Source organism: Vipera ursinii, assembly GCF_947247035.1.
Source record: "Vipera ursinii genome assembly, chromosome: 2".
Lineage (NCBI taxonomy): Eukaryota > Metazoa > Chordata > Lepidosauria > Squamata > Viperidae > Vipera > Vipera ursinii.
This window is the reverse complement of record NC_139513.1, coordinates 137,829,588-137,850,997: the sequence shown is the minus strand read 5'-3', so window position 1 is coordinate 137,850,997 and position 21,410 is coordinate 137,829,588. Positions and strand designations below refer to the sequence as shown.

General features: G+C 42.0%; 1 protein-coding gene across 6 annotated transcripts in view; it reads left to right on the top strand.

Moving 5' to 3' along the window:
* The window catches only part of BAZ2A (bromodomain adjacent to zinc finger domain 2A), a 74,185-nt gene that overhangs the window by 13,497 nt on the left and 39,278 nt on the right, over positions 1-21,410 (top strand). For 3 of the 6 annotated variants that reach the window (XM_083352411.1, XM_083352410.1, XM_083352415.1), the window contains exons 1-2: positions 15,862-15,999; positions 19,216-19,353. In XM_083352411.1, coding sequence (XP_083208537.1) covers positions 15,987-15,999; positions 19,216-19,353 — 151 coding nt within the window. In that variant the 5' untranslated portion in view covers positions 15,862-15,986. Of the gene's footprint in view, positions 1-6,513; positions 7,044-15,861; positions 16,000-19,215; positions 19,354-21,410 lie in introns of those variants that run through there. The other 3 variants (XM_083352412.1, XM_083352414.1, XM_083352413.1) reach the window with 2 other exon arrangements.

The window sequence follows — 21,410 nt, the reverse complement described above, 5'->3', positions numbered from 1 at the left end:
CTGTAAAGACCAAGTATTTTTCCAAGGAAAAGTGCTGGCAAATGAGAACTCATTTTACTGCTACCTAAACGTGAGGCAGCTGTCTTTATATTTCCTTGTCAGACAGCCTCTCAGATCCAATATATCCCCCACCCTATGCTTGAATGCACAGAAAGGTTCCTGCAACACACTGTAACCTACTTTTGCTCCCAGCAAACAGGGCTGGGAAAACCTCCCTTCCGCTTGCTGGATTTTGAGAGCTTGCAGCTCTTGGTTAATGGGTTTGTCTGATGCACTCCTGCAGAGAGTCTGGCTCAGAAAATGCTGGACAAACTGGAAAATAGCTGCAAGCAGGTTTGGCTGCAGGTTGAAAGATGAGCCAGCGTGCTTTCATCATAGATTACAATATCTGTCCCAATGAAGCAGAAGTGGTCAAATTCTGGTTTAGGCTAGCATTCCTAAAGTGATCATTGTTGGTCTTGTTTTCCAGTCTACAAAGTGATTGGAACTCTGTGTAATTAGATATTCTGTACCGGCCTGGGCCGTGTCTTTAGTAAGCAGACAATACTGTAGTATTTTTGAGAAGTCTAATTCCTGTACTGTAACTTCACTTGTAATTATCCACTAAGCCCCTAGGAAGCATAAGAATTTAGGAAATATATGTGCTAAGAATATATTTAATGGAATTGATCAAATATCAGTGATTATTTAAAACCTAAAAGCTGATGGATACACAGCATTGTTTTGAAATCTATACATCTAATATTTGCATACAGGCTTCCTTTCCCATAGTAGTGAAGTCCTTCAGCCTCCCCTTACATAGGGGAGTCTGAGGAGGCCTTGTGGGAAATTGATGGGGCTTTATACCGACATTTTTGTACTGCATTTTGGGCAAAACATGTAAGGAATTCCTATCTCGATTGGAACAGGATGTTAGCTGTTTCTTTCGTATTTATCCAGAGGTATATCAAATACTCTCACTGCAGTTGTAAGCATGCAACCTTCAAGCCATTTATTTTGTAGAAACATAAGTGTTGTCTATAGCTTTATTATAGTTTTTACCAGTGGACAGATTTGTTACAATATAATTTTAGCAGTTATATTCTTCCATGTTTTGTGGAATAGAAAATGTGTAATGAGTAATCTGTGACATTAAATGCTGTGGGTAGTGGTTATATTCTTCAGGGTGGCCGGCTGGCCTGCCTTCTTCATATCAAACCTTTGGATACAGACCTAATATAAACTATAATGATATGAAGGATATCTAAGCTTTTTATGGCAGAAATGGCTTCCATGGTAATGCAGAGTGGGCAGGTTCTTCAGAGGGAAAGGGGTGCTTTGGCCATAAAGGCTTGAAACCAGCTTTAAGGTTTTTAAAAGCACACTGTTGTTTTAAAGGGAGATAGCAGAGCCAATACAAACATGCTGTGAGAGGGAGCGTTGTAACGCTGCTTGGCCCTGATGTATTCTCCTCTGCTGACTTACTTGAGAGTAATGCTTCATGTCTCTTTATTTCCCCAACTGCAGAGCATAGCTAAATCGTTATCAGTGGTTAATTAATAAGTGCCTTTCAGCATACGAGGTGGGAGGCTGAGCTGAGGGAAGATAAGAATAATGCGTTGTTTTGCTGCGTCTGGCTGACTCAACCAGCCGGATTCAGCAAAGAATGGAGGGAACTGGGAAGAGAGGAAGATGCGTTCTGCTTCATTTTCTTCCAATCCATTACGATCTAGGTCCCACTCCCTATAGATTGTAGTCTTTCCCCATTACGGTCTCCAGGTGGGGTGCAAGCATGCGTGCTTCTTCCGTTCTTCCCTCTGCTAGCGGGATTTTTACATTTGTGTTTTCCCTGTGTCCTCCAGCTGCCCTCTGATTCCATCCCCCGCCCTCTGGTTCAGATTTTTCCTGCAGCCACAAGAGATATATTTTGTGAGCATTGTTGGCGTCAGCTTCTGTATCTCAGAAAAGGAGGGGTGGGTGAGTTGTGGCAGTTCCAGTCTCCTCACACCACAAGCAGCTGGGAAAGCTGAACTTAGCAGTGGGCATCTGCATGGGGAAGCTGCTGCTTTTGTAGTCCCACATACACTACATGCCTCTTGTTGTGTGGGCTTGTGAAAAGGAGTTCTTTATAGTCCTGTCCTAAGCAATCTTGTGCCCTGCTCCTCCAAGTTTGTGAATGGTTTCAATACTATGGATGAGCATGCCATAAGATAAACCAGACATTCATAAAACAGGGATTAGAGGTCGTCTTATATTTTTAGAATCTTGCACTCTGTAAGGAGAATTTAATTCCCTCATTTGCTTTTTAAAAAAGATTGGACATTTGTGGATGAGGAAATCCAGATAGCTGTAGCTGAAAGAGTAAGGGTCTGCAAGAGATGTGTTTTATGATTCCCCGCCCCCTATTAGTGAGAGAAAAATGCAAATTGTTGTCAGCTACAGTTTTTCTATGTTATCATTACAAAAGGATCGCTAATTTATTTATTTTATTTTAATCCCATTTATATCCCGCCCTTCTCCGAAGACTCAGGGCGGCTTACAATTTAAGCACAAACCAATGTGCTTACCAATAGCCTTCATTCTATGTATATGCCTGCTTATTAGGGCTTTCAGCCCCCGCCAAGCAGCATTATTACAAAGTCAGCTTATTGCCCCCAACAATCTGGGTCCTCATTTTACCTACCTTAATATTAATAGAAGTGCATCAGGAAGAAATACTGTTAGACTGCATAAATGAAGTTCAACAATTTCATAAGCCTTTCTCAGAGTGGATCCATCCCATAATTCCCCTCCATACCAGCTGGGCATGATCAAGTTAGTTCAACACATCTGAAAAGCAACAGGCTTAGGGATAGTGTCTCGCATTAATAAAATAACCTAAGGGGACCATAGCTACACATACAATCTGACTGATCTTTCCTAGAAATTGTCATTATAAACTCATGATAAAAGCTATGCCAGAAAATTGCTGCCAGTCCGAGTAGATCAGTTTGTGCTGACTTCGTATAACACAGCTGCATTTAGTCAAAAAAACATAACAGAGCTCTATCTTCACTACAGCAGGAGGGTAACCTGATGTTCACTTCATTTTGGAGTTTAGCTCCCTTTTGCCCAAATCAATGTGACCAATTGTAAAAGGTTGTGGGAGTTGTAGTATTAAATATGCGAAGGGCACGATTGCTTACTCTTGCTTTATTGGAACCAACAAAATTGCCACATTACTGTGAATGATTGTGACACTTCAGCTGATCCAAAAATAGCTATTATCACCCCCCCTCCCTGTTTTTGAATTGGCGCTCGTGCGCCAACACAGCTATCTATACCTTCCATACATCCAGACAATTATTTGTAGAGATTTCCCTCTTCATAATGCTATGGAGGAGAGCCAGTTCTGTGTAATGGTTAAAGACATGGGACTAAAAACCAGGCCGCACTGAATTCTAGCCTTGGATTAGCTTAGCCTAGCCACGAAGCTAGCTGGTAACTTTGTGCTAGCCATTACTTTCTCAGTGCTACAAAGACAACAATGCCAAACCACTTTTGAAAGTGTTGTCAAAAAGATTGCATGGACTTTCCAGTTGCCTGAGTCAAGATTGACTCAAAGGTGTACACACACACACACACACAAACACACACACACAGAGAGACACAAAGAGCTAGAGAATCCTCATTCACTATACAGTTAACATGAAATATGCTGCTGCATGCACCAGTGAGGGCCAATAATATTCAAAGGAAAACAGAATGATAAAAAAATGAAATGCGTAGTATTGAGGATGGGGAACAATGGGTGGGTTGTTCTAAAACAAAATAGCTTGATACTATTGCCAAAATAAGACACTTGGTTTAATCTAGACATACTCCTATGTCATTACAGTAAATTTACAAAAACACAAACCAGATTATGGAATATCATTAGGACAGATTGAGAGTCATTCCATTGCCTTTTAAATAACAGAACTGGCCATCTACAGGTTTACAACTACTTAAAACTGCTGGTTTTCTATTCCCTTACTCAGCAGATCAACCTTGGGCCTTCCCAGATCCCCCCAGGTTTGCATTGTCATAGTATAGGGGGAAAAAGCCTGATAGCTTTGGAAGGAGAGTTTCACAGATTCCCACACCCCAGTTAAGAAGACAGAAGTATACAATTTTATTTCTTTTACGGCAACTAAAGAGTGCTTTTGATACTGCAGCAGAGAATATTTCAGTATTGTATTCCTAAAGATGCACAAGAGCACATAGAGCCTATGAGTGGGCAGTTGTCTAATTCTGTTACCATCCCTTTAATTCTTTATAGATTAGGAATGGTGACACCAGAGACTTGCTGTTCAGTTTAAATCCTTGTGTTAACAGTTCTTTCCCAGGATGCTTGTTCTCCAGATCCACCGATTTGTATATCTCTATATACACCAAATAAGGGACACGGTGGCTCAGTGGGTTAGGACACTGACCTTGTCGATCAGGCGGTCGGCAGTTTGGCAGGTCGAATCCCGAGTGCCGCGTAACAGAGTGAGCGCCTGTTACTCGTTCCAGCTTCTGCCCACCTAGCAGCTCGAAAGCACGTAAAAATGCAAGTAGAAAAATAGGGACCACTACGGTAAGGTAACAGCGTTCCGTGCACCTTTGGCCTCTAGTCATGCCGGCCACATGACCATGGAGACGTCCTCGGACAAGCGCTGGCTCTTCGGCTTTGAAACGGAGATGAGCACCGGCCCCTAGAGTTGGAAATGACTAGCACGCATGTGCGGGGGAACCTTTACGTTTACCTATATACACCAATACTCTTCCTGTTGTTCCTGTTACTACAGCTCAATTCTCTGACAATAAATAATAAATGGCATATTAAATGGTATATACATGCCTCCACACTGATCCCCAAAACAGGCTACTGTACACGGTAGTCAAAGGCCCATGGCCACACAATCTTAACCTCCAAGAACTACGCTTAATTTCCATTAAGAATTTGTTTCATTGGCACCATGTTCTTATTTTGATAGATCCTAGATCAGGCTAGGAGCCAATCTCCCTGCTCCCTATATTGCTTGGTATGTCTTTTTTCTGTTTAAGGGATTTATCTTTATTGCTGGCGTTACAGCAGTCAGTTGCCCATTGTCTGATAGTCACCATTCTACTAAGCACCCTTGGTCACTAGAAACCCTTTTTAGCTTGTCTCTGTGCAATAAGCCTTTTGCGATATTCTTTCCTGTTCCTTATTGCATCAGCCTACATCAGTCTAAATTCACTCTATGACAGAGGTCCCCAACCTTTTGGGCACCAGGGACCGGTTCCATGGAGAAAGGTTTTTCTGTGGACCGGAGAGTGTGTGGTTTTGTATGCTGCCTCATCCCAAAGATGGGGCTTTGCTTGTTTGTGTGGACTGGTTGCTGGTATGCCGCGGACCAGTACTGGTCCATGGACCGTGGGTTGGGGGATTGTCTATGACAACCACACATCTGTAAAATCAAAGAATTGTTTTGTCATATAGTGAAACTTACCTGCACCCATCATCTTTTCTAACTATGATGTTTCTCTGTTTCAAATTAAGCCCTTTCTGATTTCCCATACAATTGCTTTTAAGCGCACGCATCCCCTCACTTCCCACAAAATGCTTCACATTGAAGCTATAGCCCACGCACAACAAATTACAGGTAGCCCTTGACGTATGACCACAGTTGAGCCCCAAATGTCTTTTGCTAAGTGAGAGTTAAGTGAATTTTGTCCCATTTTGCAACCTTTCTTGCCACAGTTATTAAGTGAATCACTGCAGTTGTTAAGTTAATAAAACTACTGTTACGTGAATCTGGCTTTCCCATTGACTTTGTTTTTAAGAAGGTTGCAGAAGGTGATACTGCACCATCATAAATATGAGTCAGTTGATCATGTGACTCTGGGGATGCTGCAACAGTCGTGTGAAAAATTATCATGTCAGTTTTTTCAATGCCATTGTAATTTTGGTCACGAAATGAACTGTAAGTCGAGGACTACCTGTACTCTATTCCTTATCCTTTGATAACCTGACAGTGGTCGGAGCCAGGGTCGCAAAAGGACACAACGGGTCAAGGAAGTGCTGGTTGAGCTCCTCAGCCACTGTGTGTCTCGCTCAGTTCCTTTCTGTCATCCTGACATCTGTTGTTGAAATAGAATGAGGCAATGGAGAATCGTATCCAGGGTGCCTTTATACTTCATCACAAAACAAAACCCTTCCCAAATCTGGAACGTGAACCGAAGTTGTCTTGAGGCTAATCATCTTGGTCGTATTTCCTGGCGAAGATTGTCCAGAGTTGGGAGAGCGGGGTCCTTCCCAAGCCCAGCCCTGACGGGAGGAGGGTGGAACTGTACGTGCGCGCCTGCAGAGCCTTCGCTGAACCCGCAAGATCCCATTGCCTTAGACCAGGGGTAGGCAACCTCGGCTCTTTTATGACTCGTGGACTTCAACTCCCAGAATTCCTGAGCCAGCTGTGCTGGCTCAGGAATTCTGGGAGTTGAAGTCCACGAGTCATAAAAGAGCCGAGGTTGCCTACCCCTGCCTTAGACTGACCTCCACTGGCAATCCCAATCCCTACGTCGCCTCCTCGCAGAAGGAAGTCGACCTCATCTCGGTGTTCGTTGCAGACCTTCTTCCGCCTCAGCAGCTTGGCTCTTGCGCGGGGAGGGCGACCTCGGACCGACTCGCTCTTCCTTTTAGGCCGCGCGTCTCCTCTGACGGCGGAGGTGGCGCTCGCGCCTCCTACTCCATCTTTCAGCGCGGCTCTGGAGGGGAGGGCGGGCGCTAGGACCCAGCGGCGGCAACGGCGGCGGCTGCCGTCGACCGTGGTCCCGGCGCTCTCTTGCTCCTTCGCAAGCTGGCTCGGCTTCCTGGCCAGGGACGACGACGACGACGACGACGACCAGGAGGGTAACAACGACAACGGCCGCCTGGCCTGGCTCCGGCCTGCCTTCGCCTGCGCTCGCCTCGGCCGGCGGCTCCTTCCGCGCGCCGGCTCCGGCTAGGTTGCCCCCGCAGGGCCCGACCCCGCTCCTCGGCCGGCCATGTGAGGGGAGCCGGCTGACACCTCCCACAGGTGAGGGGAAAGAGCTCCTCCAGGAGGCCGCGGGGCGCCTGGGACGCGGCCCCGTTTTTTTTTCTTTTTTTCCTGAGAGGAAGTGAGGGAAGGAAGTTTGGGCCCGGATCCCTGAGGAGGAGCGGCGGCGGCGGCGGCGGCAGCAGCGCTACTTGGGCAGAGCGGGCGAGGGGTCTGGCGACCGCCGGGAAGCGCGTCCCTCCTCGCCTCGCACGGGCGGCGAGGGAAGGCGCGGGGGACGGGTGTGTGAGGCGAGAGCGGTAATGGCCCCGGCGGGATGGGAAGTCCTGGCGGCCATCCCTCAGGGGTGGGGAGGAGAGAGGCTGGGCGAGAGCCGCCTCCTGGGGAAGGAGTCGGGGCCAGACGTTTTCGTGGGAAAGCCCAGCCGGGTGGGGTAGAGTTCAGGGCGGTTGCGCTTCTCCCGTGTGAAAGGGCAGCGGGGACGCGGCTCTTGCAGGGCTTTGGGGGGTGGGGAGAAGGGGGAAAAAAGACTCGAGAGCTTTCTAGGGGGTGAGCGAGGGAGGCTCGGCGGCCAAGAGCGCCGGGAAGCCGGCCGGGAGGCCTGGCCTGGTGGGGAAGAAAAGGCGAGGAGAGTTATCTCTCATTAGCCACCGCAGCAGCCTCGCCTGTGAAGCGGCGAACCCCGAAAACTTGGGTGGCGGGGGTGGCGTTTGCGCACTTTTTCTGGGGGGGAGGGAGGCCGGTGATGGGCCTCGAGCGGGGAGTTTGGGACGCGAGCGAAGAACTCCCATCTTTTCGCTGCTTTTAAAGAAAGGAGGAGGAGGAGGACGACGAGGGGGGGTCTGCGGGCAGAGGGCTCCCGGGGATGCAGGAAGAGCGTTATATCCGATGAGGTTAGGAAGACTTTCTTGGAGGTGGGCGGGCGGGTGGGTGGGAGGAGGTGACCCAGCCGAAGAATCTCTCGTCTGAGCTTTTTTTGGATCCTTCCTTGCGTGTGAAGAAAATGGCTTTGGAAAAGAGAGACGGGTAAAAGAGCAAGGCACGGGACCCGGAGCCTCTGTATTGGCTGATCGGCGTCCGTTGCTACCTCGAGTGTGATTGGCGCTGGCAAGAGGAGCTCTTTTTTTGTTGTTGTTTTTTTTGTTGGGCATATGAGAGAGAACCTGGGTTTCTTGCCGGTAGCAGAGCTTGAGATTCTGGCATCATCGCTGGCATACTTAGTGGGGGAGGTGCAGTCTGATGCCGGGGAATCTCCTTTTTTTTCTTCTTCTTCTTCCATGGGCGTATCGTGCCTATGAGAAAGAGCCTTGCCTGTAGATAATCTGAGGTGCTATTTAGTGGCAATCTCTTAAATTCTTGGAAAGGCCAATGTACCTGTTTTAGGAGACTGAGAGAATAGTTCGGGTAGATAATGGCTAAGGCTTGAGAGTCTTTTGTGTGGGTGGAGGTGGGATGCAAGCCTAGTGAAAGAGCCTTAAGTGGCTCTAGGGTCGATGAATGCTCAGAGCTGTTGTTTTCCCTTGCTGAATCATGTGTGCTGAACCTGATGCAAACAATCCTTTTCTTCTGCTCCCTCCCCCATCCTTGCAGGAAGTTGCCTGGAAATGGCAGCTGTGTTTGTTGCTTTTTGAAATGTTCTTTTTAATCAGAAAGGGCTTCACTTTATAACTTTCCCTTAAGCTCCTTGATTAGATTATCCTTGTTTCTCTGCAAGGAATTAAGGAAGTAAATAAAATTCCTGCAGTTTGAAGATATTGCCTTTTAAAAACATTATATAGGATTTAGGCAGTCATATGCATATCTTTTAATCTAGCAAAATGGCAAATCCTACAGTGTGATCCACATCTAACAACTTGCTCAAAGACGCTAACCCTTTTCAGGTAGACATATATTTCTATACTTAATTAAAATTAAACTTAAAGGATTACTATATTTCTCACACATAAATATTTTCTTATGGCTTCCTATTTGGAGTTGTTTTTAACAAAGAGGAACATAACCTTGCGTAAATATAGCTCCAAAGGTGCCCAGATGTTTAAATGATTTTCAGTAAAAAATATACTTTAAATAATTTACATTTGAAATGAAGAGATACTGAAACCCTTTCATTGGTGTCTCAGCAGGTGGCAGCACTTAACTTGACCTTGACTTAGTCTGATTTCAGGAACTAAACAGAGTAGAGCCTGGCTCAAATTTGGAGGGACTTTCAAAGAATGCCTGTGCTTTAAGCTAGACTAGAGAGTCAGAAAATAATTCCGGGCAAAGATATTTGCAAACTATTGTTATATTGCTGCTAAGAAAATTACATAAAAACTGCATAAATATGACCAGGAGTTGAGCTCAAATTGGAGTCTTTCTACTTCATTGATATCTATTAGAGCAGGGCTGTCAGTATCACAACTTTTTTCCCATTGCCGGCAATGGGGTGGGTGTGGTTTCGGCATGACGCATCCGGCCCATGGGCCGGCAGTTTGACACCTCTGTATTAGAAGGTGCCCTAAATTGGGCTTTGTACTAAAACCTATCCTCTTTTATTTGTTGTTGTTAGTTGCGAAGTCGTGTCCAACCCATCGCGACCCCATGGACAACATTCCTCCAGGCCTTCCTGTCCTCTACCATCTTCTGGAGTCCATTTAGGCTCACGCCTACTGCTTCAGTGACTCCATCCAGCCACCTCATTCTCTGTCGACCCGTTCTTCTATTGCCCTCAACCTTTCCCAGCATTAGACTCTTCTCCAGTGAGTCCTTCCTTCTCATAAGGTAGCCAAAGTATTTTGAGTTTCCACTTCAGGATCTGGCCTTCTAAAGAGCAGTCAGGGTTGATCTCCTCTAGGACTGACCAGTTTGATCGCCTGGCAGTCCAAAGGACTCGCAGGAGTCTTCTCCAGCACCATAGTTCAAAGGCTTCAATTCTTTGGCGCTCAGCCTTTCTTATGGTCCAACTTTCACAGCCATACATTGCAACTGGGAAGACCATAGCCTTGACTATACGCATTTTTGCTGGCAGGGTGATGTCTCTGCTTTTTAGTGTGCTGTCTAGGTTTGCCATGGCTTTCCTCCCCAGGAGCAAGCGTCTTTTAATTTCTTGGCTGCAATCCCCGTCTGCGGTGATCTTGGAGCCCAGGAAAATAAAATCTGTCACTACCTCCATTTCTTCCCCATTTTTATTTATTATTACAGTTTTAATACTTTACATCTGCTCTTCAGTGCATAAATTTGGGGAATAACTGGGAATATATAAACGCATCTAAATGATCTTACATAGGAAGTCATATCAGGGTAGGTAATGTTTGGAGAAAAATATATTTCTCCCCAGCAATTTTTTTATTATTTGTCAGCCTGACGGATAATTTCAAGTAATTTAAAGCCTGAATATACCTGTTTAACTTTTTGCATGAAAATTCAATAATACAGCTAATACTGCTACAGGTAGTCCTTGACTTATGACCACAATAGAGCCCAAAATTTCTGTTGCTGAGCCAGTTGTTAAGTCAATTACACCTCTTTTTACGAATTTTTTGCCACAATTGTAAAGCGAATCACTGTGGTTGTTAAGTGAATCATGTTAAGTGAATATGGTTTCTCTCATCGATTTTGCTTGTTGGAAGCCAGGTGGAAAGGTAACAAAAGTGATCACATGACTCTGGGACATTGCAGTTGTCATAAATACATTCCATTTACCAAGTGCCTGAATTTTGTTCAGGGGGCCATGGGAACGCTGTGGCGTTTTTAAGCGTGAGACCAGTTGTAAAGCAACTTACATTTAACCCAGCCCACAAGAGAGAGAGGAAGAGCAGCTATTCACTGGCAGTGACAGCTCACCACCTCGGAGAGCTGGTTTGGTGACAGTATCACCAGCTGCCCAGTCATAGGTGGAGCAACAAGTGCAACTAGCACTAACTAGCTTGGTGCTAGTTAGAACAAACGGTGGGGCAGAAAAGGAGGAAGAAACAACAGTGGCAGCAGCATGGCCTCTGACTCCTATGGAGATGAAGATTGCCAACCTTTGTCCTATCTAGTACAGGAGTATAGATAGCATCCTTGACTGGTGGCCATGCAGCCTCTGTTTAAACAGTTTCAGTGTAGAAGGAATCTTATTATCTCCAATCTCTTCTGCTGTTGAATACTTAGGAAATTTTGTCCTGGGATCCAACCAAAATCTCCTTGTAATTTAGATCTGTTTCTTGTCTTTTTGAAAAACAATTTTGTCCTGTCTTCTATATAAGAGGCCTTTTTTATAATTGAAGATAACTATTGTGTCTTTTTGCAGTTTTCTCTAGGTTAACCATACCAACTGTTCCTCATATGCTCACTTTCCAAGCATCCTATTATTTTGATTGTTCTGTTCTTGATATATTCCAGTTTTTTAGTGTTCTTCCTAAAATTTGAACATAATATTCTAGATATAGTCTGACCAACTGTTGACGCAGCAAGAATTTCATGTAGAATTGCACATGCTCTGCTACATAGTATGGTATTCTTCCATCCTATACTGATGCCTCTGATTTTTTCCTATCCAGTGTAGGATTTTGCTTTTGTCCTTGTTGAAGTTCATCTTACTGTCTTCTACTCAGTGTTTCAAGTTGTCAGAATGGATCTTGTTACTAACTTGTAAACCATCGCCCCCCCCTCAGCCCCATCCATCTTTGTCTGGTGTGCATTTCCCTTATTACATTCACTTTCCATTTCCCAAATTTTCTCTTTTTTATAGTACTCATTAAACTGGTTTGTGATGTACTTTCAATATTTTATTTTTATTTTATTCCAACCATACTGCACTCTTTCACCAAAGGACTTCTCTTGATGAATGCTAAAATACTCTAAGCATTTGAAATTAACTAAATAGATGACTAGGTTCCAAATTGTCTTTCTGTAATGTCGTGAACCAGAAGATGACATGGTGACTTCCTTTCAAAGTTCTCACTGCTCATCCCTATTTTTTAGTATCAAATTTAAAAGAATGGATCTTCTTATTTCTTCTTCAAACTTATGAAAAATAAAGACAAATAAACCAGGTGCCTTAAACTTTTAAACTTGCATGTGGATAGTTACCCCCAGCCCCCAAGTTGGGAAATCCCCAAATCTTGGAGAGTATAAAAAAATGGGCTCAAAATCTGTAGAAGAGCAGGCAGAACTGGGAGTGGAGTTAAACAAATCATCAGTTTAGAGTTGTTGAATTGCCACAAGCGATCCAGGTCCAGCCCTACTTGAGTTCCGTTGACCCTTATCTAGCGCCAATTTAGTACTGTTAGTTGACTAGATTCCTATTTAAGCTTTGAATGAATTTTCTATGCTGATGGTCCTGATTCTTTACAGCTAACAAAATCTTGCTCCTTGCTCCATCTAACAACAATAACAAACATGAAGCCCCAGGCTACAAAAAAGACATCCATCTTTTTGAGATTTTTTTAAAAAAGGATCCAGTTAAACAGATAAAGAGGTTTCATAGTTCATAGTGGCTGAGAACAGTTGTTGCCTAAAAAATTGTATGTCCTTTTTGTACGCTTTCATTTTGGATGTGGCATTATTGGTAAATTGCCTTGCACTGCACAAAGCTGATTATTGATTTTTAAGAAAGTTCTGACTTTCTATTACATGTCTCGGATTTTCCTTATCTTTCATACAAGGAAAGCTTCAATAAAATATATTTCCTTGGTAAAAACCTGATATTGTGAAATACTTTTAAAATATGGAGTTGATTGGCATTTCACAGCTTTAGTTCTTTGTAGTCTGGTCAGATCCTTAGGATTTTTGCAAGACCAAACAGATCCTTTAAATACAATTCTTAAGTATCCTTTTTAAGAAATACTAATTTTGGTAGAACAGGAAAGGATAACATTTCAAGACAAGTCTGGGGATAGGATTGGCCAGGAGAATAGAGCACATTAAAATAAGTTCACACTGCTTAAATCAGGAATTCTCCAGTTTTTAGGCACAATTCCTTGTTTCTTTGAGGATGTGCAGGAGATTATATAAACTCCATAAAAAATTTGTTAAAGCATAATTAAGAATGGAAAATGTTATAACTACACAAGAGCATGTCTCACCTAAGTTATTTGCAAATGCCATTCCTCTCCACATGGAAACAACTGTACCTGGTTAAATACTATATGAAAGAAATACATTATCTCTTAGCCCTCTTTAGACTATCATGCTTTTATTACTACTACTCTTGTACATTTAAACATGAACTGTTACAGTGTCATAAAAAATATAGTTTTGATATAAATTAAGCCTCTTTGACTTACCAACTGCTCAGCATTATCCCAGTGTTTCTGTTTAACCACCCACCCACCCACCCACCCACCCACACACACCCTTTACACTTTTCCCCCCTGTGTTGACTACAATTAATTCAACCATTTTGCTTGGCCTTTTTCCTAGCAAGCCACTCTGTTTTCCTCTTTAGTTACAATGCTTTCCTAGCACCTCTCTTCAACTCAACTCCCAGCTCTCTGTGCTGGAACAGCATCTGTTTTTTTTTTCTCCTGATACTCTGGCCCTTAAAGAGAGATGCAAAACAATGTTATGACTTAGGACACTTCTTGGGATATCATCCATTGCTTTTTTGAAGAGGAAGCAGTAAGTGGCATAGGATGTCCTTAATATAGTTTTGGAAGATACAGGGAACAATATTTCCTGTGTTCCTTCTAGCTGTTGCCCTTTTCCCCTTTTCTTTGCAGTTATAGAAGCTTTCTAGTTTAGATGATAAAGCTTGATATGACATTGCAGGAATAGAAGGTTGTGTTTGAGTGAGAAAAAAGCTCCCTAATGTGAGATTTATTGAATCTGCAAAGGAATAGTTATTTAGGCCAGATCAATCACATGAATAGATTTCAGGGTGAGAAGGAAAAATATATTCTAAAATTCTCTACATTTTTGTTTTCTCCCTTTAAAATTGTCCCCTTTTTAAATCACTCATCTCTTCCTGTGCTTGTGAGTATATGAAATCTTCATAAGATTGTGCCTGAGAGTAAGGGCCCTTAAAACTGTGATTTTTTTCATGTATTTATTTTTATTTATTTATTTTATTAGATTTATATACCGCCCTTTCCCGAAGGACTTAATTATGTGCAGATGATTTTCTGTGCCTTCTAGAATTGGGTGTGGAATCTACTTGTCAAAAGAAATGCACATACCTGAAGAGAAAATTTCATGTTTTCCTATATATAGTTTTCACTCATCATTCAGCAACAAGAACAATCTTTTCTATCAATTTAATCTAGAATAATTGGTCCTTTTTATCCCCATATTTTTCTGACAGTTTGCACTTTTATTTTTATACATTTGGGTCATAGTATATTTATTCTGTTTACATTATTGCTGCCAACAGCATCTTTTCTGTAGAAGAACTTTTATTTAAGAACATTAAAAGTTGAGGTATAAATTTTTCCACAACAGATGGCCTTTTTTGCTGTTTCCTTTGTCTTAGGGGAAAATACAGTGTAGTGTACACTTATTACTCCTAAAATTCTTGAAACAAAATAAACAGTATGGAACAGTTTGTCTTTGAATCACATGTGGTAGTAATATGTTTTGCCAGCATGGGAACCCAAAATTACTTTCCAGCTTGCAGTCCTGAAAGCCTCTTTGCTTTATAGTATCTCTGAATTTTCAGTCTACAGTCTTCTGTCCAGTGGCTTTCTCCAAATTAGTATAAGTTCATTCTCAGTGATGGCCACTAACATATATCTAACCAGTTTATGTTCAATATATGAAAGCCATCTGGGGCCACTATCTGCCTGAAACCTCAATCTGCTGTCTCTTAAGGAAATCTTGGTGGCCATGGGATCTGCATACTAACCAAGCAATACCATACTTATACCTTCCATTAGAATCCTGGTCTTATGATTAAAATAATTGTGGTGCTTTCAGCTGTTCTATTGGGGAGTTTGTTGTTATCTTGAAAAGAACAACTTGAGTTGAATTGAATTACTAGATTAGAGAGAGTGATTGTGAGACTCAGGTAGCATTACTCTTTCTGCACTTCCTGCGCTAGAATCAGTCTGTCCAGTAAAAATATCCTGAAAGAAATTCCTGGGAATTCTGCTAGTAATTGCTATGGTATTAAGATGTAAAAATGAGAAGTAGATGCTTCTCTATCATGACCCTCACATTAAGGAATGCCCTCCTCCTAAATATCCCCTGACAGTTTATTTTAAATAATAGTGGCTTTCCAGTATGTGATAATGATAATAATGTACCGTCAAATTGTTTTCAACTTTTAGCAATCACAGATAGCTTGGAAACATTGTTTTCTAACAAATACCATATAAGTATAGTAGTAGAGCAATTATGCGTACACACACACCACACACAGAGTCTGTGGTGTGTGTATATATGTGTATAAATAGATTCTCGCGTTACTTGAATAAGCAGCTGAGAAACGAGACTCTTATTTGCTTTCTCTTCTAATTATTTCTTTTGCACAGTTTAGTTATTCATATTCTAAAATAAACTAAGAATATGTCATGAATGAAGTACACATATACACAAGTATGTATGTACTTCATTCATGACATGTTCCTGGTTTATGAATCTGAATAATATATATATATATAAACGTGCTCTAAAGTTGCTGTTGCATTCAGAATATAGCTGTGACCCTCACCAAATGCATCAGTTTCTGATTGAGTTTGTTCTTACTTTTTTGGGATTATCCAGCCTTTTTTTTCATTGACTCTCAATTATTAAGCATGGCTGAGATGATTTGCAACCTATAAAAATAGCTGATTTGGAAACATACCCGAGTACTTGTCAGATCATAGAGAAATTGCTGGAAATTCTACTGGTGATTGCTGTTTGTGGCTTGTTTAGAATTTACTGTATGTCTACTTCTAGGAGCAGCTAATCAGACGGCCTTGCTGTAGAAAACCCAAACAATCCGTGGAAACCCTCACAGAATTATCCTACAGACACAACTAAGTTCCAAAGGAGCCACAGACAGCACTTTTCAAGCTGAGCTACTTGGTGGAGGATGAAATGAGATTTTCCAGTAAATCATCTTTATTGTGCCATAGGACAAGTTAAAAGTCTATTACTAACATTTTTTTAAGTTCTTAAGCATTATTTTTTGAAGAAAATCACCCACAATATTTTATGTGAAATTTGAGACTGATTTACTTTGCATATTTCCAAACAAATGTCAACCCTTCACAAGAAATTGATTCATTTCATATGTAGAAATACAATTTTGGCAGGAAATCTGAAAATGTTCATATTTACCCTCAAGTTTATTTATCGACATGAATGTGTTTATTTTCCTTTCCTTTTTTAAAGTATACTCATTGGATTTCTTAACTGTTATTCCTTCTAATTCTACACCATTATTGATTTTTTGTTCTAGTTTATTTCTTTTTCATCTTGCAAAATAGATGAATAAAATAAGCAATTCTTGACCTTTAACTTTACTGACAGAGGTAGTCCTCGCTTAGCGATAGCTTTGTTTAGCAACCATTCAGAGTTATGGTTGGAAAAAAGCACTGTAATTAATAGTCACATTTATAGCCATTGTAGCATTCCACAATCACATAATTGCCATTCAGGCACTTTGTGACTGGTGCACATTTACAAGCATTGCAGTGTCCTGTAGTCATGTGATTGCCATTTGCGAGCTTCCAATAAGCAGAATTAATGGAGAACAATGAAGTGAAATTGAAAGTCATGGTCACGTGATATCTCACCTAATGACAATGGTGATTTGCTTAGCAATGAGAGTGAAAGTGGCATGAGTCCAGCACGGTCTCATTTTCCGCTTAGTGACTATGTTGCTTAATGGTAGTGAACTGCTGGTTCCAATTGTAGATGGTAAACAAGGACTACTTGTACATTCATCACTTATTAGCAGAAGTTCCAGCAGGCTGGTGGCCATTGTAAGCCTAGGACAGGGGTTCCCAACCGGGGGGGGGGGTGCAAGGTGATATTCCAGGGGATGTGAAAACTTGGGTTTTCAAAACTATAGTGTATATGCATAATTCGTTGCCGTTATTTCGAACTCTTGTAAGGGGTGCGAGAATATATCAGAAGCTTTCTAGGGGTGCGAGGTATCGGAAAGGTTGGGAGCCGCTGGCCTAGGACTTGCAGATCGTCACAAGGGAAAAGGCAGGAGTCCTAGGTAAGGAACATAGGGGAAGGCTTTCGGGGGGGGGGATGTACTAGAAAGTGCACGAGGGTTGGCAGACGCTGTGAGAGGGCCTGTAGGATGATTGGCACACACTATGAAGTGTGAGCAGGCAGGGGGCCCTACTTAGTACAAGGTCTTTTGGATCACATAGTCCACGGCAGACAGACTGAGAAAAAAAAAGCAGTGGAAGCAACTTATTGGCACAATTTCCAACCTTCCCTGCCGGCTTCCTCAGTAACCTGAAAGCCCTCCCTTCATCTTTTAACTAATTTTAATCTCTTGCTTCTTCTTAAACTTTTTAATTTTTTAAAACTTTTATATAAACTGTTTTATAATTTAACATTTTAGTATACACTGCCAAAAGTCCCTCTTTCAGGAAGATGGGCAATACAGAAATGTGAAAAATAAACAAACAACTGGTTGTGGGAGGCTGGCAGGGAAGATAACAAATGACTTATCACATGATATGACTCACTAGGACATTGCAATTGCGACTCCAGCACCTAGATCATGATCACGTGACCGTGGGAATGCTGCAGTGGCTGGAATTTTGGTGACTGGTCATATGTTCCATTTTTTTCAGCATTGCTGCAACCTTGAACAGTTGTAGAACAAATGAACGTAAGCCGAGGACTGCCTCTGTTGGCAGAGTGGACTGCAGCCTGGTTTGCTTTCATTAGTAGTTGAGACATTTTCCTCTTAAAATATAAAAGAAAAAAAATCCTATATCAGTTGGATAGAATTGCCCAAATTGTGAACATGTGCTCCTTAATTGAGTACAGGTTGTAACTTTGAATCATCATTAAATGACGATCACAACTTATGACCGTAATGGACTTAAAACTGTAAGGGCTTACAACTGTGGTGGAGCCTGCCCATTAAGGTTGTAGATTGTGATGGTTGTAAAGAGGATCACCCACAAGACCGAACCAATTTTTCAACTTTTTTTGCAGCAGTCAGTAAGTGGACACTGGACATTACACGAACCCATTTTTGCTATGGGGCATTTTTGCCAAAACCCAAAATAAGTGCTGGTTTTGGGGGGGAAAATAAATCAGAATCACGTTGCTGTAAATACAGATTGGTTGCCAAGCACTCAAAATATGATCATGTGACCAGAGGAGGCAGGTCAGCCATTAGAACTTTGGAACTAGGTCATAAGTATCTTTTGGGGGTGGGGGTGGGGGCAGCTGATAACATAGAATGGTTGCTAAGTGACCAGACATAAGTTGAGGACTACTTGCATAACTTTTCAAGGAGAAGCAACATTAATAAAAGCATAGAATAGCAAAAAACAACAATAAGTGAATTATATTAAAGGCATGAACAAGAAGAAAAAACTTATTTAAAACTCATTCCAGGTGTTTATCACCCAGTCAGATCCATAAATATTGATTTCTGCCTGTTCATCTCTGCCTGTCAGCTTTTGTCAATTGAGGTTCCAACCTAATGGTTTTTAGTAAGATAGAGAGGGTGTACACTAGGTTACCTGTGCCACCTGCTGCAATTATTGCTAACTCTATCTACAGTACAATATCAATCAATTTTGGCAGACGTAGGCTAGTAGGTCAAATGTTCTACCAAAACTCAATTTTACCAGAAAACTCAATTTTACCAGAGGCATGCTCCTGTTATTCTATGCAAGTTAAGGTTTTAAATCTCTTAATTTACCATGGAAACCAACATACCGTTGTTCCCATCCATCAACTAGGTGGTTATTTGACCTACCTCGGAAGGATGGAAGGCTGAGTCAACCTTGAGCCAATGAGTGCAGGTTCGAGTCCCACCAGGCTCAAGGTTGACTCAGCCTTCCATCCTTCCCAGGTAGGTAAAATGAGGACCCAGATTGTTGGGGGCAATAAGCTGACTTTGTAATAATGCCGCTTGGGGTGTGTGTGAAAGCCCTAATAAGCAGGCATATACATAGAATGAAGGCTACTGCTAAGCTTGTAAGCCGCCCTGAGTCTTCGGAGAAGGGCGGGATATAAATGGAATTAAAATTAAAAAAAATATGCAGTATACTAATGGACCCTTAGAATGCATCTTTGTATTGCCATTAAGTCTTCCTTGAATGTCTTTTTATTTTAGAAATGGAAGCAAACAACCATTTTAATTTCACTGGCCTTCCCTCTTCACCTGCTGCCTCAGGACTGAAACCTGCTCCTTCCTCAGGGGACAATGTCTACACAAATGGATCTCCTATGAACTTTCCCCAACAAGGCAAAAGTAAGTGAAGACCAATTGACCTGACCGTTATTGTGATGTTAATAGTAGACTTAATCCTTGATTATACACAGTCCAGTTACTAATGCTACCAGCTGTTCTCTTTTTGTTGTATGGTTCTCTGGGTACGGAATTATTACTTTATTACTTTGCAATGAAATGTGGGGTTCAGAAGGTCTTAACAGAGATGGATAATTCAGCAATAAAAAAGATTTTGTGTTTCCTTACATCCATGCAGATAGTAGAGTTGGTGCACAAAAAGTCTGAGCTTTCCTATTTTATTATTAGGGGGAGAGAAAGGTCTAGACCTTATATGGTTTTTTTAGTTTACATTGAAAATATCTATATACCACAAAATCTCTTTGTTTCTGCTTGAAACTTTCATTTGAGCAAAATGGTGCATCGTAGGGCAACAATTTCTGAAGCAAAGTACCTCAAACTACCCATTACTTCCCTGGGAATGAAATTTGGGAAAGTGACTGCTTCAGCACTGCCACGCTGCTGCAGTCAGCCATGTCACATGATGTTATTTCCACCATTCTCTCTCATAAGTCAGTGGGAATGCCAGCCGGAAGTATAAACTCGATCGTGATTGCAACACTTCTGCCACCTCCCACAAGAAAAATATTTTTTTTTATGGAAAGCTTGCAGGGAGTGTTGGCGATGGGGAAGCTGGCAGGGAAGATCACAGGTTGCTTGGTTAAGTCTCCCCCACTTTTGCAACTTCCCCAACCTCTCTGTACGTGTGCTGGACCTTAAGCCATTCTGCACCCCTATGCCCTCCCCATCCCCATGCACCCACCCCCCCCGTGCCCTCCCTGATAAGTGGGGCACATCATGCACCCCTGCACATCCTTCCTGACCTGCACCATATCCCTGCATATCTTCCTGTGGGGAGAAGGCACCATGTGGGTTGCAGGAATACAAGGAAGTTCACAAGAAGCACAATGTGGGTTGGGCACATTGTGCAAGTGTGTGAGAGATTGCACAGGATGCAGTGCGAGAGATGGGGAGGGTGTGTGTGAGGGGGCACATGTTGTGGAAGATGTGTCAGGATACTAGAGTGATGTGATAAGAGGAGAATGTGCAAGTGTTAGGTAATGAAATATCTCTGAAACAATGACCTGACAAGTCATAGGTTGTCTAGTGAACATCTAAAGGTAATCTGCTTGCTACGAATAGAAATTGTTAATCAAATGTAATTTTCCTTACCATATGTTAAACTTCACATTATTTTGAAAAGTTTGCAAACATTGCTGCTATTGTTTTGTCTTGTTGCTAAAAGGTAAACAGTCCCAAATGGCCGCACCCTCACCCACGGTCACATGATCACATTTTGGGCATTTGGCAACTGACTCACATTTGTGGCTTTTTGCAGTGTCCCACAATCATGTCACTGATTTGTGGTTTTTTTTTTTTCTGATTTCCCGCATTCACTTCCAACCTCTGGCAAAAAATGCCCATTGAAGAAATCAGGTTTACTTAACCATGGCATTTGCTTAACAACCGCCACAAAAAAGGTTGTAAAATTGGATATGGTCAAGTGACGATCCTTTTAATGTCTGCCATGATGTATGATTCTGGGCTGAATTATGATCATAAGGACTACTTGTACTATAAAAATCAGCACGAAGCTATTCAGTTTATGGATGAATTAAGGGAAAATGGTAGAACATAAACAACGGCTTGATTCTAGCTTTTTTCGTACTGAAACAGTACCATTTGACTGCATAGAGCAGGAGATTTCATACATGTTATCATTCATGGTTATCGTCAAAACCATGACACACAGTAGAATGTGTGACAAATCTTTAGAAATTAGAACCTAACATAAAAACGGAGTGCTTATTCTTTCCTCTTCCCAATTCATTTAGAATCATTTTTTACTTCTCTTTGCCTTCATCACTCTTCTCTTCGCCTACATTCTTTGTTACGTTATACTTCTCTTTCAGCAACAGCTTCCACCCTTAACATTTTAATGCAAGATAAAAGTAGAATAAAATATCCTTTCTGACTGCTCCCTGTGTGACAGATGTGGGAAAACGTTTTTTCTTGTTGTG